Source organism: Thunnus albacares, chromosome 15, assembly GCF_914725855.1.
Source record: "Thunnus albacares chromosome 15, fThuAlb1.1, whole genome shotgun sequence".
In the NCBI taxonomy this organism is placed as follows: Eukaryota; Metazoa; Chordata; class Actinopteri; order Scombriformes; family Scombridae; genus Thunnus; species Thunnus albacares.
Genome location: NC_058120.1, coordinates 27,139,402 through 27,157,966, shown reverse-complemented (window position 1 = coordinate 27,157,966; position 18,565 = coordinate 27,139,402). Strand labels below are relative to the sequence as shown.

The following is an 18,565-nucleotide window of genomic DNA, read 5'->3' as shown; positions in this document are numbered from 1 at the left end:
GACCTTCAGATGGGCGGTGGAAATTTACTGACTGTGATGGAAGTTTTCTGAGATGCTGAAGTTGTGCACTGAGAAGCTTAGTCTCTGTTGGGTCATTCAGGATGTTTATAACTATGTGTTTTTTATGTCATACGTCCACAGACCCAGTCGATGTGTCATCTTGTATTGGTGTGTACTGCCAGGACTGTCTCCAGGTGGGAGATTCTGAGGCTGGAAGTCTGTATAAAGTGTGAAGATTCACTGTGAAAGCTAAGCATGTTCTATTCAAGTGTACACTTTACTTCCTGGATCCAGAATAAAAGCTTTCATGTAAGACAACTGAGACCAGAGAGTTTTATTACTTCAGTCTACTCCAGTTTACTATCATACATCCTCACATATGATTACAAATGTTGCTTAAAAAATGGCTAAAATGATTACTCGATTATGATAATAGTTGCCATTTAAGTTTTCTGTCGATTGATTTATGGATTAACTGATCATTAATTGATCTTGTGGTGTGTGAAGCCTTTTTTTCAGGGATTTTTGTACAGAACATTTCATACACAAGGGCAATTCATAGTACTTTAATGCATTAATTATACAATATTAAAAAAAACAGTCTAACAGTCTTGAAAGTAGGATTTAGGCTTTTTGAAAACGAAATATTGCACACACACACACACACACACACACACACACACACACACACACACACACACACACACACACACACACACACACACACACACACCAGGTTGAAACCAACAGTAAACCATAACTCAACTCCACTGCCACATACACACCCAACCTCTCCGCCTCGCAACCTCCTTGTTCAAACTCCACAAATCGCTGTGGCAACCGAGCCAGCTGGCACCACAAAAAGCACGGCATCATCATCACCATGACAACCAAGTCTACGACCACTTCAGAACAGAGCTTAATGGACTCGAGTGCATACGTTATTTATATGTCAGCTTTAAAGCCGCCGGACAACATGACACTAAATAACGAGTCAAAGCTAAACAAACTGCAATTTAGAGACAAAACCCCCTTGATGTGACAATAAAGGAAGTGAATTTGTACCAGGTGTGAGGACACGGAGGAGAGAAGGAGGCGAGAAGAAAGCAGGGAGACTGTTTTTAAAAAAAGACAAACATCTGCGTCGCATGCATCTTATTCAGACAATGACGAGAGAGGATGGTGGTCCCCCCCCAGTGGTCCCTCCCCCCCCCAGAGGCCGAGGGCCCGTCAGCACAAAGGCTCGTGTCAGCAGACGGCAGCTGCTGGGCCCGGTGACGGAGCACCCGGTTTGTTTTGGGGGACAAAGGCGAGCAGCGCACCAGTGTCAACGCATCTAATCCCTCGGCAAGTCAAACCTCAGCAGTCATCTGCCGTAACCTAGTGAGGCGAGACGCGGACAAAAGGCAGAGGGATGCCACAGTCATCACTGACTCTGAATCAGCTCTTCTTGAACTCGATCGGCGCTTATCAAAACATGTGACACAGTACTGCAGGACTCTGGAAAAGGGCCAACACGTATGAGCACTGACTCACTTCAGCTCTGTGGACTTCTTCTCTTCACATGATGGAAATAACCGGATGCTAAGTTAAAATTCAAGACTTTTTAAGACCTTTTTAATACCATATAGAATGCCAATTTAATAACTTTTAAATATTTTTATAACTGTTTTTTTTAAAAGGTATTATATCATCTCGTATTACTAAATGAATGCAACCTTTACCTGAATAAGCAGCAGAAAATAAAATGGAACGGTTAAATAATGACATTTTTGACACTTTGCCCATTATGAGTTGATAAGCTTCCAGGCTACTGTAGCTAGCAGTAGTCACAGTGTTTGCTACAGGTCTGATGATGCTAAATGAAACTCCACAAAAACAGGACTAAACAGCCTCCTGCAGCTCAATCCACTGTCGAAATAATCATACTTTTAGTTCAAAGTCTTTTGACAGGCCACAATCAGATACAGAAGAAAAAAACTAATGTTACAGTCTACGGAAGGTAAACAAATAATAATTGTTTAAATCACTCTAATTATCACCTGACTCTCCCCCTCAGCACTATGACGTATTTTTTTTTGCGTCTTTCAGCTCTTTGTTTTGGTTGTATGGCTGCAACCTTATTGTTTTGGTTGACTCACACGGCTCTCATCGGCCAGATATTTCCCTCAGGAGTTAGTAGAGCCTAAAACAGATAAAAGTAGGGTTAATATTGGTCTTACATTCATCAAGTGGATTAATAATGACTCCAAATGAATGCTTAATCGTAAATAAGCAACTGTTTCTTAGCACGTTCGCCATATTAACTTTATAAGCTGGTAATGTGTCAAAGTTGTGTTTACAGCTTGTTTTCCACTGCCAGAAAGTGACCAAAAAATCAGACCAGTTAATGAAAGTTTAAGCTATAACATCTGCTTTCTTCCACCCGGACACATCCTAGAAAAAGCTAAATTAGTTTTTTGGACCTTAAACGCACAATATGTAATTTCAGCCGCTAGGGGTCTCAATCAAAACAACAACAAAAGACGGAGTGTGATGACGGTGTGAAGTAGCAAGGGATCATGGGAGTTGTTGTCTTCATTGTTAAACAACCAGCTTCTCCAGGATAGGATTACTCCAGTGTTCATCGTTCAGGATGTTTTCACCGGGAGCTGAATTACCAGCAGAGGTTTCCTCCTCTCCAAAACAAACAGAGTTTTTGTTCGGCGAGCACCGGACTTCCTGGAGGGGCTGTTAGCCGAACTGCTGCTAATGCTGCTAAAGTTTGCCCAGTTTATTTCTCTGATAACTTAAGATCCAGACGTCCGACAACTAAAATCCTTCATCTGGCCAAAAGACATAGTTAAAAACAACCAAAATTCATCATTAAAAGGTGACTTAAAACTGAATAAAAGTCAATTTATAACAGTTTCTGTCAAACGACCACAACGCTGATGTATTATCTTGTATGTGTGTAAGTTACTCTATGGTAGATGCCATTGTAGCGGACAAACACAGCGCCGAGGCATGCATCTGGTGCACTATACTCTTTGGTAGAGGGGGTATGACCCCATTGACAGGCGACCAAATGAAATTGACCGTTACCTTGATTAAAATTACAGATTTCTCTGGGATAATGTCAGTACACAACTCAACAACATATATAACATAGATCTTAGTTGTTTTTAGACATTTTAATGCAGAATAGTTACATATTATAGCTTTAACTCTTCCTGGAAAACAATAATAACTTTGTATATCAAGTTTCAAGGCAGCATCTAATGGTCATTAGTGTATCTTAAGGTGCTTCTGCTTTATCATCAACTTCCAGCCAATTGTGGTGGTCAATCAACTTTTTTTGGTGTAACTGTGCAGAGACAAACCAATAACAAAGGTTTATATATTTACCAGGAATCAAACCAGAGAAAAAAACAAAGTGCAGCACCTTAATTCTCATCAGCTTCTTGCAGTGTGTGTGTTATCACTGGCTCACAGAGCTGGGGGAGTGTCCTCTAGTAGCGTGCGTGCCTGACTGGATTAGACTGCTGGGAGGTTAAGTGAGGCCCGGAGCACTGATCTACAAAGCTACTTTTAGCTCCGTCTCTACTTTTTACCAACCAACACACACACACACTAGCTGTGATTAGTCTCGGTGCTGGAAAACATAGCTGAGTTTGTCTCTGAGAAGTAAGTATATGAGCTCAAACTGACCGTGATTACTAATATTTGTTATCATAACCCTGAGCCAATATAACATGAGCAAATACACCTGATGGCGTCCTTTATCTGGACCCTGACTTGCTCTGATGGTTTTGAGATGTGAACAGTACAGACATGATAAGAGTGAAATGCTTCCCTGATCATGTTAAGCAGATTTGTAAAGACCAGTATGGCCAGACTCCCCGCGTTTATCTACTTAGTGGGTTTTCACCCCCTCACTACAGTCTGACACAGAAGATCCTGAGCCTCAAATCCCACAGTGGGTTTTCACTCTTGTTCATCTTAATTGCTCTTAGGGTATCATGATGAATGTGACACATATTCAGGTGAAGATAATTAGTTTTTCTTATCTGAATCAAGGGGTTTAAGGATAGAGGGTGTCGTATGCTGTACAGATTGTAAAGCTCACTGAGGCAAATGTGTGATTTTAGGCTATATGAATGAAAATGTGAGCCAGGTTTTATCACCCCACATCAGTGTCGGACCTCACTAATGCTCTTGTAGCTGAATGACAGCAAATCCCTGCAGCCAGTTTCCAATATCTGGCAGAAAACCATAGCAGAAGAGAGCAGATTAAAGCTCATGGTTTCACATATCAGTGTTATGTTCGGCTTTCCGCATAAAGTCCATTATCTTCTATAAGGACATCTTGTTTACACTGTGAGAAAAACACGAGGCAGAGATGTTGCAACGATACACAGTATGTTACCTGTAGTTTGTGCACTGAAGATGTTGTGCTTGCTCTGACACGGTGTTAAGAAAGTGAACATTATTACAGTTTTTGTAGATGCATTTTACCAAAAGGCGGTCGGCGCTATCGTCTGTAACAAATACACTGTGTTTCCTGTCAGCGCTTCATAATAAAAGCCACCCTGTTTCTCCAGTTGAGCGCTTTAATGTGAAACACTGGCAGTAGGAAATGGTTGCATTGCATCAGCAGTAACTCCGCCACTAACAATAAAAACTACAATGTAGAGAGATAATTACTGTTTATCATTGAAGGACTATTGCAGAGAAAATGCTGACTACAAATAGTATTAAAAAAGGGTTTGATTTCATGTTCAACTTCACACTGTCATTAAAAATGTTTTAAGTGTCCTGATATACAAATTTTAAGGCCAATCAGAAATTAGTATCTTCTGTGGTTGCAGTATAATAAAAAAAACAAATCGGAGTGCGACAAGTGCACATTCCATCACAGCCACGAGGCTCGTGCCTCTGCAGCGACTCATTAACAGGCTTAGCCTTGTTATGCTGGTCAGTCCCTGAGGGGACGAAGGGGGGGGGGGCAGCCGAGGGGAGGGGCGGATCCACTATTGTGTGTCACACTCCCTCTCTGCTGCTGCCCCTCTTCTATTACAGACTGAAGGCATGTCTCTGTAACATCCTGTCAGTCATAATATAGACACTCATCCGCTGTTAATTTTCTACATCTCAGTCCACAATGATGGAAAACATTTAGACTGTAATATAGGGAGATGGAAATCACAGACAATATATGTTATATATTAATGATAATAATGAATACAAAATGTAATACTCTGATTTTTAAAAATACAAACCTGTACAGTTTATTTGTCAAAAACTGTTCAGATTGGGGTAATATTGTGAATTTTTTTTAAATACTGTAAAAATTGTACAGAGTTTGGTTGGTGATTTGGATACAAAATGGTTTGGGCGCTATGTGTTAAAAGGACTATATGTCCTACACAGCTCTTTCTATACTGATGTAAATCTACTCAAATTTAAGCTGAAACATGGCACTTTAATGAAGCATCCATTATTTTATTTCAAATTAAAAGTGCTGAAGTGCAGAGCCTGAAGAAAATAAAAGCGTAACTGTCCAAATACTTCCTGTGTGGACTGTAACTCAAACAACCTTAAAATTATGTTTATTTAAAGTAAAGTTAATGCTAAAATGTCTCCTTTGAGTTAAAATGTGAGAGAGGAGAGCCTGAGGAGACGCGGAGCAGCCATGGGCACTAAACAGCTACCATATGGCAGATTTAAGCCAGTCATTCTCATGGAGGATAAGTCACCTCCATCCCCCACACACGGACCAGTTTAACCCATCTGGCTCCGAGAAAAAAACATTCCACTGCAGTTCAGATCGACTCCGTTTTATCTGATTTGTTATGTCGACTTTTATGAACCTGCCATTTGCTAAACACAGAGTGGTTTCAAAAAAGTCAACAAACAGGAAATTGCGAGGAGCAGAAATTCAATCATCAGCTGAAAAAAAAAAAATCGCCGTCCTATTCTTCGCCAGAGATGCACCAGTAATCGTTGTGCACTCCACCTCCCTGCATCCACAGCGAGGACATAATTACTGTTCTGTTTGACTATGAGAGAGCAAAGTTACTAACAGACAGTAAGAAGGTCAAATCCATTCCACTACACTAATACTTGTTTCTGAGATCAGCCTTTGCTAGCGGTAAAAGAACACATAATTATCCAGATAATCTGATCAAAACACTCAAACCGAAGCAAACTGCGGGCAGAAGATTCATATTATGGCATCAGTGAAATGATGAAGCCAAAAGCCACTGAACTCTGATTGACACCGATGTTGAAATCTGCAACGTTTTTTTTGTAGGGTCATGCTTGTTTTTCTTCTGTCGTTGATAAAATACAGCCAGTTAATGACTTTATTTCCCCATATAAACCCTCAAATCACATGAAAAATGTACTTCTGGTTTGTTTACATTGAAAAGAGCAAGAACTAGCAAGGGATCTGATGGCCGTTGATGGCAAAACAGAAAAAGAATCAACAGAGAAATCCACAGAAGAAGAAATCAAACCATTGCCCACGCTGCTTAGCACTAAGAGGCAAAATGCAAAAAAAAAAAAACCCAACTTAATTATCAAGAAATAAAGGTTGCAGAATGAAAAATATGGACTAAACATCAGAGACCACCGTCTAAGTATTCTTGACCATGGCACTGACCCTGGAGGATTAGCGATGATGACGAAGAAGCCAGCGGGAATCCAGATGAACTAAAGTGATTACCAACCTTTCTGACTTGTGACCCCTACATATCTACTTGCAACCCCTCGTCATATACCAAGAAGTATATATTTCCTTGTTATACATTTATAATTATATCCAGAGAGCAACTGGACTAGTTGCAGATTCTTGAAAACATTTCAACTCTCCTCCGAAAGGCTTCTTCAGCACTGACTGACCCGAGGAGTCCCAGGTATTTGACCGTTGTTGGATTCTTTACACCATCAGAGTTGTCAAAGTCATATGTGGTTATTTAGTCCTCTTGTCTGTCATGTGACACAGCGACAAAGCAGTTGCTCTTGACTCAACACTTTTGGATATACAATGACCTGCATGACTGAGAATTTTCACAGAGTTTTATGATTATATAACTTTTAGAGGTCTGAAGAGATACAATTATCCTGTGATTCACGAGAAAAAAGCAAGACTAGAAAGCAGAAATATAAGACTGTGTTCTTGGTCAGTAAATTCGCTAAAAAACTTTTCTAACAGCACCTCAAACCCACTTTCTGACGACAAAATCAGGGGTGGCTGTGTCTGAATCTTTCTAACTTTTGAAACCAGCAATCTGACATTCACGCCCATATAATGCAGCATTTGACCCAGCGTGTCCAGGTGTGACATTAAGCAACACTTTTGCCTTTAGAAGTGGTTGAAAAAACTAGTTTGTTCAAAGCAAATTGAAGCCTTAATCCTCATAAAGGCTCATACGACTCACCACCTCCGTTTCGCTTAATATTCACAGCCATTCACAGCCGGCTCATTCTCAGCATTTATCTCGACCTTGTTCTCAAACCTATCAGTCAAACACTGCATAATGCTGCTCCATGTAGATCAGCAGTAAAGTGGCACTAAGCTGCTGGATAGAAATTTCAGCAGCTCCTCTGCATGCAGCCACCACTCCTCTCTGTCCTCTGTGTGTTGGAATGAGATTTGCATTTATGGATTAATAAATAATATCACTCTATCCTCTGTTTGCTCTGAGCTTTTCATACTTTAATCTGCAGCCACAGTAGAAAAAACAGCTGTGCTCTGCCTGCTCTTGTTCTCAGAGAGAAAGCCTACAACTTGCCGATAAAGCTGCGCAGGTTTTTATGGGTTTTATGGGAAATGTGGTCTTAGTTTTAAGAAGCATTTGTGGCAAAGTGGAGGCAAGAAATCATTTTAGCAGTCTAAACATTGCTATACATTCCACCTTAAAAGATCTAGACTTACCTGAACTTAGAGTGTCTCAAAGATCATGCGATAAAATCTCATTCTTAAAAAGAGGTTTTCCATCTTAACCTTCATGCTGCAGCAACTACAGGCTGATTTTAATCCAGAACTGTTCAATGTAATTGCAAGAACAACAATGAATAACAACAGTACTCTTTATAAGAGAAAGCAGCAGTTAAAAGGTACAGAGTTGCTGTTAGTATCCCAGCAGGGAAATACTTAGAGTCACTTTACAAGAGGAACTGACCTTGTGGTTATTGATCAACAGAGTCATGTGAACCACAGTTAAAAAAAGAGAGACAAAATTCCCCAGTAGAAGCCAGTTAATGCAACACTTTAAACTTTCATTAATCTAAGCTGGATTCAGTCAGACTCAGCGTCCCGCACTGGACTCAAACTCACAACCTCGGAAGGTTGGAGGCGAGGAGGCTAAAACTCATGGATGCTAACACTTGTTAGCGTGAGGTTTACTCACTGAACAGCACTGTACCTGCTGACTACCGTTACATTACGCTTTGAGCTAAATGCTAATGTTTCCAACATCCTCCAAGACATTGGTGTGCAGCCAAAATTTCATGAATAGTAGACCATCATGGCCCTGAATAGCATACATCATGCAAACTGCACATGTGTGAACAACATCCACTTACACAGACACTCAGTGTAGTGTAAACAGAACTGTGTGTGTGTCCTCTGTTCACCCGTCTGTCACGTCTGGAGTACATCAGAGCGTTAACTGTAAGCTTGTTAATATGTAAACGTTTAGAAGTACCTTTAAGCATGTTAGTGTCTTATCATTGAACATGTATGCTAATGTTAGCATTCAATAATTAGTGAAAATAATCTACTAATCTAAGTCCAAGTGTTGGATCAACAGGCGAACCAACTGACTCTACTGTCCCCTCAAATCTAACCTTCTCACCTTCAAAACCTTCAAAAAAAAAACTTGAAAGCTTGTGACTTTATTTAGCTTAATTCCCAAACTCAAGCAATGTATCTTCATTTCCTACCTGGCCTCTATGTGGTCAAACAGATGCTGCCAACGGTCGTTGATGTCCTTCAGCTTGTCGTTGATCTCCGTCTCCTTGGTCTTGTTGCTGGCGGTGATGAGTTGTTCTCCGAGCTGCTTCAGGTGGGTTTTATTCTCACTGAAGAGGTTGATCTCCTCCATACAATCCTAACAGAGGAAGAAAGAACAAGAGTTTAGATTTCCAAACTCACACATATGAGACATTTTATCATTTCTCTAACAGTTCTAGTAAAGCGGTATTATTATCAATGCTAACATTAAGGACAGTGTGAGCTTTAAAGTAGCATAAATTAAGATAAACTATTTGACAAACATGACCATGAATCAAACCAAGAACAATTTTGCCATCTATTAATTCATTTGCTCCCTTACGATACCAACTTTTCACGTAACATGTATAAAACTGAGACTACTTACTACAGAAATGAAGCCCATTAACATTCTGTTTACACACATTTCTGCCTAAAAAAAATGTATAAACTCAAACAAACAAACAATAAAATGAGTAAATGCGTTCATTTAGCTTTCAATACATCCCTACTTAACACAACTTTTTAGGCAAAAGAAATCATGACAATGTCTGACTTTGGAAGTTTGCCAGAAAGTAATACAGCTCCTGCGTCCTGGGGGCAAATCAATTTAAAGCTCCAAAGCTTGAAAAAGGTTTAAAGCCCTCCTGCCAGGGCAATAACTGTGAGCTTCAGTAACACCAATAGATTTGACTTCGCTCCACCCCCCCCCCCCCCCCCTCCCTCCCCCTCCTCCTCTTCACTCCCCACACTCATGCCGAAAACAAATGAAACGGGCCGCGAGTTTGACACAAAACAAACCCGCGTGGCCCTGCTGGGGCTGAAACAGCTGTCGGCTCTTTAACAATCAGGAGGGAATTCGCAGCTTTTTGAAAAGCTCAGACCGTCACGTCCCGACACAGAGTGACTGAATGACACAGCAAAATGAACCCGGTGGGGTTCAAACAGTCACATGGGATAAAGAAACTCTAAATCATTAAAAGCTAAATGTATCTTCCACTTCAAAACTTTTTCTGGTTCATGTTTTGCTTATTAAAGATTTTCTATAGCGACAGAGACTGCAACAGATATCACAAAATAACTAGAAAAGCTAGAATGCTATTGGTGGCATACCTCATTCTGATCAATGCATTGACCAGGTGTAAAATATTAACGTACTGGAGAGAATTACTAACTACTTGAGATCCCAGATGGAAATATTTCTTGAGAACTGGGCAAAAACTTGTTATTTTTTAAGTTATTTATTGTCTAGAGCTGCAACTTACGATTACTTCTGGATAAATTAATATGTTGTTTGGTCTATAACATGTCAGAAACTTCTTTTATCCACAAAACCAAAGATATTCAGTTTATAATCATAAAGGACTAAAGCTGGAATCAGCGGATTTTCTTAAAAAAATTACTCAAAACAATGCATCAATTATCAAAACAGTTGGTGATTAATTTTCTGTTGACTGATTAATGGACTATTGGTTGCAGCTCTAACTATATCTCATAAACACATCTTCCAGTTTACCTTTTATCATACTACTGTAAGTTTATTTTATTTTACTTACACCCCTCCTATGTTTATTAGTCTTTTACTTTATGTTCATGCTCTCTTTACAAGATAATTGCAAATATATATATATATATATATATATATATAAAACCAGAAACTCACAGACATAACACAATCCTCTAAATAAGTTATTCTAATATTTTAGAAAGCTGTTTACTCTACATTTGGATATTAACACGTAGTTTTATGCAGTCATGGGATGTTTTCATTCATGTAGGAGCACTAGTCCATGAGAAAAAAGTACATAAATAACAACATTTTTTTCTCACAATATTTACTAATACTTTAAAAAAAAAAAATCAGACACCAAAAATCCACACTGAGAGCAGTTTTTGAGATATTTTGCTAACAGGAGCGACAAATTGGACCAAAACTACAACTGTTTTCCTTGAATTGATGCTCTTGAAGCCTTATTAAAAGTGCAGCTTTTCCACTTTGGTTCATTGTATGAACACACTTTGATCATTTTAGAGGATGTGATGGAAAAGTGTGAAATGATGTTAATTCAATCATCAGGCCGATCTAACGAGCTGCTGAGTATCGATGTGTGTGTGTGTGTGTGGGTGTGGGTGTGTGCCGCAGCCTCCCCCCCACCTTCTTGAGTTTCTCCACCATCTCCTCGATGTTGAGGTCGGAGTTGTGCGCCACCTTGTTCTCCATCTGCGTCAGCCACTCACACAGCTCCTTGTTCTTCTCGTTGAAGATGATCCAAGCGTTCAGGCGGTCTGCGATCTCCTGTTTACGCAGAGACACCTGACACAAAGAGGATTGGAGGAGAGAAATGAAATAAGCTTTGTTACTTTAAGATGCTTATATGCCTAATCTATCTCCTGTTATTACTGATACACATGCAGCTGGGGGCACCGGATGTTTTTCTTTAATTTTTATATCAGTTTAATTTAATTTGTGCACATGCTGTCATGTTACCATCATGATACACATAAGCCCAACAGTACTAGAAACACACTCTGATGTTTCTTATTTTGAAAAGTTTAAAGAAGCTCTTTATTGGAGGGAAAGTTAACTGGTTAAATGGTTTCACTTTCTGAATATTTCACTGATTTGTTCAGTCTTGCAGGTCATTCCTACATCCCATCTGCTGACTAATGAATTGGTCTTTAAGGTTGACCAGACCTTTGCAGCTGGAGCCTCCAGACTTTTTATGTTTTTATCAGCATCAAATATTATTTTATCTTCCTTGTGATTTATGATTTCATTACTTTTTTCCCTCTTGCATTTGCTTTTTTTAAAAATATTTTCTTGTAAAGCTCTTTGCAACTTCACTAAGTTATATGCAGTTATGGTTATCACTTACATGATACGTGAGATATAGATAAAGTGTATTATTATACATTGTACATTAAACTTATTTCTGATATAATCACACTTATGACACAAAGCTAAGTTGCAAGAAGACCCAAAAATTAAATATGGCTGAAAGACGGCTAAGCACAGTTAGGTCCCATGCATATATTCGATTGATTTGATTCATTGATTGGGACAGTGTGCAGTTTTAAACATTAAAGATGCAGTTAGCTCGAGGCTAATTTGCATCCCTTGTCCTCCACAATCAAAACAACAACAAACAGTACAAAGCAAAAAAAAAAACAAAAAAACAAAAAAACAAAAAAAATATATATAAAGCTACACACAACAGCACATCACATACACCCACAATGTCAATTAGAAATGAATAATGTAAACTAGACTCAGTGGTCACACAGCTGATTGGTCTTTAGTAGATTCTTTAATTTGGTCTTGAATGTCTTGATAGAACTACAGTTCTTCATATCATCAGGTAGGACAATCCACTGAGTTGAGGCTTTCACAGAAAAAGCTGACTGTCCAAATGCAGTGTGAAGAAATGGTATGGTACAATCTTGTATAATATATAATGATAAAGCCAAACTTTTGGTCACCTAAACCTTGATTAGGAGAACAATGTTTGCCTGTTCAGAGCCTTGTTTTGTATAGAAATTAAACAAACTGTCCACATATTTTTGGCCTCCTGGCTGCTTCTTGTGTCCAGTGACGACTGAACTGAAGACCAAGTTAAAGTTGGTGTTTTCCCCTCGTCAAACATTCCAGGACAAACCGCAGAAAGGTAAGAATTATCCTTTATCAGGAGTATTTAAAACAAAATGTTTCAACACTTAAAAGGACGAAGACTTAAATGCGTCTCGGGTTAAATTTGCAGCTCCAGTATCAGGCAGCACTCAGTAACTTTCCTAAACTCTCAGTAGGAGGCTTGATGTGGATTAGACAGTCTCACACAGGGTTGCGTGTGCAAATACACAAACAAAGAAGCAAATACTGAGTCAAAAACAAACAGAGAGACAGTAAAAAGTGAAAGTGAGTACGATCACTATTACTCCCCCCTCCCTCCCCCCAAAACTCATTTAAATACAAAAGCTTTTCATCCTGATGCTCATTTCAACATTTCTCTCCTGTCACCATCTGTTCCTACAACACCCCCCCTCCTCACCCATCATTACCCCCCTATTCAGACCTGTTGGTCGTTCAGACGCCCTCTAAAGACTCACTAAGATTTACTAACTTCACTGCTCATTAATGGCTCAGACTTTTAACACGAATGACTGGAAAACAGACAAAGAAACTCTGTGGAAAAGCAGGTTGTAAATTGTGAGACGTGAGAACGGTCACAAACGAGTCAGATGACTCCTTTTTTTTTTTCTAAAACAGCCTTTGATTTTAAAAAAGAAAATTAAGCTTCTGCATTTAGCCTTTAAGCCTCTAAAAAAAACAACTTTCCCCTCCCTCCCTCCCTCCCTCGCTTCATCCTGGAGCAGTTTGAGGAGCTAAATCGTCTCTACTGTTGTCCTAAAACGCACACACACACACACACACTCTAACAAAACAAAGCTGCTGGTTACACGTGTTAGCTCTTCAATGATTAACCATCTACACGCCTGGTTTTCAAAAAAAAAAAAAAGGTTTTAAGGAACACAGAAAAAGTCATCTCCTCGCCAATGACTTGTTTTTGGTCTTACAGTCTCCCTGCATGCTTTATATCAATCTTTGCACCATGGCTACCTTAAAATGACTTCTACATTTGATTCAAATATATTCATGCTGTGCAAAACACTGTTCAAACCCACAGAACTTTATTTTAAATTGTAGTGGAGATCCCAATGTTTCCACAGACACCACATACGACTGAGTGTATAAAATGATGCATAAAAACAACTGAAAGGAAAAAGTTCAACCACAAAAACATATTTTCTTGGGTTTGAATATATTTATATGATATTATTTCATTGAAGAGAACGAACAAGTTGACATTTTTCTAACTTTAAAGCTACTTTAGAGGAGATACTAAAGGAAACCACATGTTAAGGGGCTAAAAATGTGTCTCCAAAGAAGAAGAAAGTTTGATGATCTTTCACTTACTATAAATCTCTATATCAGCGATGCCTTGATATGTCTTTCCTTAATTATTTAACTATTTGTTTCAAGCCAGATCGCAGATGTGACTAAAAACATTTTAACTTGGTGAACACTGGATCATTCACTCACATGTTTCCACTCAAGTACTTTTACATTTTAGACATTCAGTCGATGTCACTCCAAATATATTTAACATTATCTAAACCACAAGCAGCAAATATCAGTGAGGAATACAAGCGTCAGGATTCCAGTGAAATAAAGATTTTACTATATAAAAGCAGATAAACAGGGAAAGAAGCTTTTTCAGAGTCAACAAGGTAAAACGGAGGTGATTATATGAGCAGAGGGCATCTTAAAGTACTTCAGAAGATGAAATCCAGCCTGTTTTCAGTTTTAAGCATGAGTCTAGTTTGAGTCTAGAGTTGAGACTAACCTTGAGGCAGAGTTCCTCCCACTGGCAGTGCAGGTGCTCCACCTGCTCCTGCAGCAGCAGGACGTCGTCCGCGATGATGTACTGGGACAGATCGGTCTTCATGGTGCTCAGCTCTGTCAGGCTCTCAGCCCAGTCCTCCAGGGAGTCCTCGTTCTCCTGCATACCATAACACACCGAACCACCACAACAAACCCAGTCAGAGACCCCCTCCACAGCTCCGCTCTCTCACACACACACACACACTGAGCTACTCCCTAATGTCTCTCTCTGACCGGCCCCTTTGTTTCTCCCCGCCCAGAGAGAGGATTAAGGGCCACAGGCGGCAGCAAGCTGCAGGCCGGGCTGGGCCGGGCCGGGGGAGGGGTGATGTCGAGGGGGGGGGAGGGGTTTGAGGGAAGGGTGGAGGATAAAAAAGGCTCTCTGATGGGTCGGAGAAGATGAGTTTTGAGTCAAACCTGTTTCAAACTTGGCTTTTTTTCTCAAGGGGATGGAAGTGAATGTTTCCCAAACAAACTGTCTGCAGGCTGAATGTGTGTTTGTATTTCCTGCACAGTTTTATATTACAAGTCATGTAATAAATCACTGAAAACTTAATGTCCAAATAGATCACAACACTTCTGTTTGTTTTGTTATTTAGGCAGATCATGGCCACAACGGGAGTAGGTTATAAGGGTTAAAAACTGGGTGAAAATCAAATTTAACTCCACTTGCAATGAAACCACTCGGTAGTTTTCTGTCTAATTATCTTTCTTTTTTTGTTTTACTTGGAAAGAATGAAGATGACGAGCATTCATCATCATATAAGCACATCGTTTGTTGTAAACTAGTCACTAAAGTGTCTTCATGCAGCAGCAAACACATTAACTTTTGGATGTGAGGAGACAAATTGACCCAGTTGATCCTCTCTAGACATGTTTTAAGATATCATAAAAACACTCCACCTCACTACAACTCTACATCTACTCCTCCAGATGAATGTGAAAACAAACTCCGCACAAATACCATTTTGCACAGTGAAGCTGAACTTTTAAAAAACATCCATGTATTTTTCTATTTAAAAAAAAAAAACATTCTTATTACTGTGTGAAATTGTGGAGACGTCCCTCTTTCAGTGACACTAAGGAAATTCCTTCAAAATGACTTCATACTACAAATAAAAAACAAAAAATTCTGATAATACAGAACACAAACACTTCAACACCTCATCTGAGTAAATAAAACTTATGTGCGTTAAAAGTCTTTTTCAGTAAGCAGTGACATTTTGTGTGTTTTGGTTTGTGTTTGTGTGATCGGGTGTTTTGCAGACGTTTTTCTGTACCTTGTTGAATTTCTCAGCGTTCTGCAGCTCGTCGTCACACTCTGGCATCGACTGGTTCAGCCTGGTCTTCACGTCCTTCAGCTGCAGCACGCTGTCTGCCAGTCCGGCCTCGCAGCGCTCCCAGTTCTGAGACACGATAAATAATAAAAAATAAAAACCCATCACACAGATCACATCAGTGCTGTGGATTCTTGGCTTTGAGAATGACAGGTAAACAATCACACTTCTATTGTCTTCACTTTCTAAACATGTCCTGTGTCATTAATTACAGCAGATTGGATTAACTTGGCACAGAGAAACCATCAGAGGCTACAGGGGGACAGATCCAGATCCAGAACAGGCAGAGAGGACAGGTGTCGGTCCGTATTGTTGTTTACTATTCCTCCATGTCTCCTGCTTAAAGGAAGCCTGTTTCTGACCTCTAGTAGCACTGTGGAGCTGTTTTGTTTGTGTCGTGCATCCGCTGATCTACAGGTGGTTGTAATGCACCAAGAAATGCAGCAATGCGCCAACATTTGCTTGCAGAGAAGAAGAAGCAGCCTGCAGGCTAGTTACCATGATGTAAAAACAGGATTTAAAATACTTTTTTAGCAAATGTTTTATGAGGAAGGAAATGCATTCAACACATACAGATACTGTGATTAGTTTCACTAAGTGTCTACAAGAGAATATTTGGATGATGTCAGCTATAGTGGAACAAGAACTATTTTAATATTCTTGTTTTGTGTTTTAATCTGTCATAATTCGCTGTGATTCTAAATAAAATAAACAGACAAGTGTCTTTGAATAAAGCACTTAACATTAACTGTACAAGTGAATGTATCAGTAAAAAAGAGTACATGCTTGTAGTGTTACTGGGAGTGGAAGAATGTATGAATAAAACCGCTCTTCCTGTGTTTCTAATCCGCTAGTCAAAGCAAACCAAGTGTTCCCATCAACACATGATGACCACAAACTGAGCGACCAAATGACCAAAAAACACAGCTGAGAGGATCGATCATCTTTATCAGCCTCTGTATACTGTTATTTCCTGTGGCGGCTAACTGGACACGTACTTTTTACTGAGAGGAACAATAATCAAGCCCCTCGTGTTGTTCTGCTTAAAAGGGGGCCTCTGTACTTTACTTTAATTGATGAGTCTTTCATCATGTGTATCATTGACAAAGACCTTAATTACACAGTAAGATGAAGAAGTGTCTGTATGGATCAGTCAGATTCATAAACTTCATCCAGAACATTTGATCTTATTGTCTTCCAAAGAGATAAATTACATCACAGTCATTTTATTACAATCTATTAAAATGGTCACATTTTATCTTCAGTCATAGAATTAGAAATAAAATATAATACGTTGTGTACTTTGACCAAATGTTCTTTTGGATTTTAATAATATTCTGGTAAAACTAAAGAGTGAAACAGAGAGAGATCAGGATCCATAGCAGGTGATGTAAGTGTGTCGAGGGACCAGCAGTGCTGCCGTCTCTCTCTGACTGAACAGATCACCTTTCTTAAAATTTAATTGATTTTGTATTTCCAGTGAAATCTGACCCTCCATTCTTCCTTTTATTGATTGGAGGCTGCTGGTTGGGTTTCACACAGCTGAACCTCCGACACAAACCACTGATAACTTCACAGCTGACAGGTAATAAATAATATAATCTATTCTGAGATTCAGTTTCTGCTTTATCAAAAATATGATACGTTCTCAGAAAGAGAAGAAAAGATAGGAAGCTGAATTACAGACAAGATTTTCTTTAGTATTCTGTCAATATGCTTTATGTTTATGTTTTTGTTGCCATCAGACAGTTTTCAGCACTATATGTGCTCAAGGGAATTTTATTGTAATGTATCAAACTGAAACATATTCAAAAAAACATGCATACAAATGTTAAAACAATGCAGCTGTTTTTAAATGACAGAGGATTATGATGAAGTCAAAAGAAACATCGTAGGGAAACTTTCAGAAAACTTCAGATAAATACGCTAAACTTAAAACTATCTGTTTTTGTAATTTGGGATAAAATTCATCTATTGAAATAATATATTGACATAATAAGACAAAATGGACCAAAACAGATAATCAAAAATAGAGCCATTGGAGATTTATAACGACCAAGAGCAGGACAAAGAAGTCCAAGATTTCATTTTCTTATTAATCAAATGAATCATTCGGTCTATAAAATTAGTGAAAGTTGCCTCTTACAATTTGCCGGAGCTCAAGATGACCTTCAAATGTCTTGTTCTTGTATGACAGACAGTCAGAAACCCAAATATATTCAGTTTACTCTCATGTACGACAAAAGAAAATCAAATCCTCGCTTTTTTGAGAAGCCGGAACCAGCTAATGTTTGGTTATTTTGCTTAGAAAAAGACTAAAACGGTTATTAAATTATGAAATTAGTTGCCTTCTTCAGATCGATGAATCAACTAATAGTTGGAAGTAAACATCTCAAGAGTCTCACAGTGAGGAACATCTACAAAACGCTCCTGGAAGTATCATTTAAACTGGAACAAAACCATAATGAGTTATAAGAACTTGACAGGAAGTGACTGAGTACCTTGACGATAGCCTCGGTGAGGTCCATCCTCCTGCCCAGCAGGCTGTGGAGGTTGTCCCACTCCTCCTGCAAGGTCCCCAGATCCGCCTGGAGCTGAGTCTGGGTCTCCTCATCCCCCATGGAGAAGAGCTGCCGGCCAACCTCCAGAGTGTGGATGAAGCTGCACTGATACCTCTGGAACAGCAGCTCTGTGTGCTGAAGATCAATAGAGGCAGGAAGAAAACAAAGGGGTTAACCAGTGTGCCAACCAGTGAGCCAACCAGTGAGCCAACCAGTGAGCTGTTCTGTTTGTGGTTTAATGAGTGAA

General features: G+C 39.3%; 1 protein-coding gene across 12 annotated transcripts in view; it reads right to left on the bottom strand.

The window, feature by feature from the left end:
* syne2b (spectrin repeat containing, nuclear envelope 2b) overlaps positions 1-18,565 on the bottom strand; it is a 160,036-nt gene that overhangs the window by 28,481 nt on the left and 112,990 nt on the right. For all 12 annotated transcript variants that reach the window (XM_044374145.1, XM_044374144.1, XM_044374149.1 and 9 more), the window contains 5 exons: positions 18,259-18,453; positions 15,701-15,826; positions 14,383-14,538; positions 11,136-11,294; positions 8,932-9,098 (listed from right to left, as the gene is read on the bottom strand). In XM_044374145.1, the coding sequence (XP_044230080.1) occupies positions 8,932-9,098; positions 11,136-11,294; positions 14,383-14,538; positions 15,701-15,826; positions 18,259-18,453 (803 nt within the window). The remainder of the gene's footprint in view (positions 1-8,931; positions 9,099-11,135; positions 11,295-14,382; positions 14,539-15,700; positions 15,827-18,258; positions 18,454-18,565) is intronic.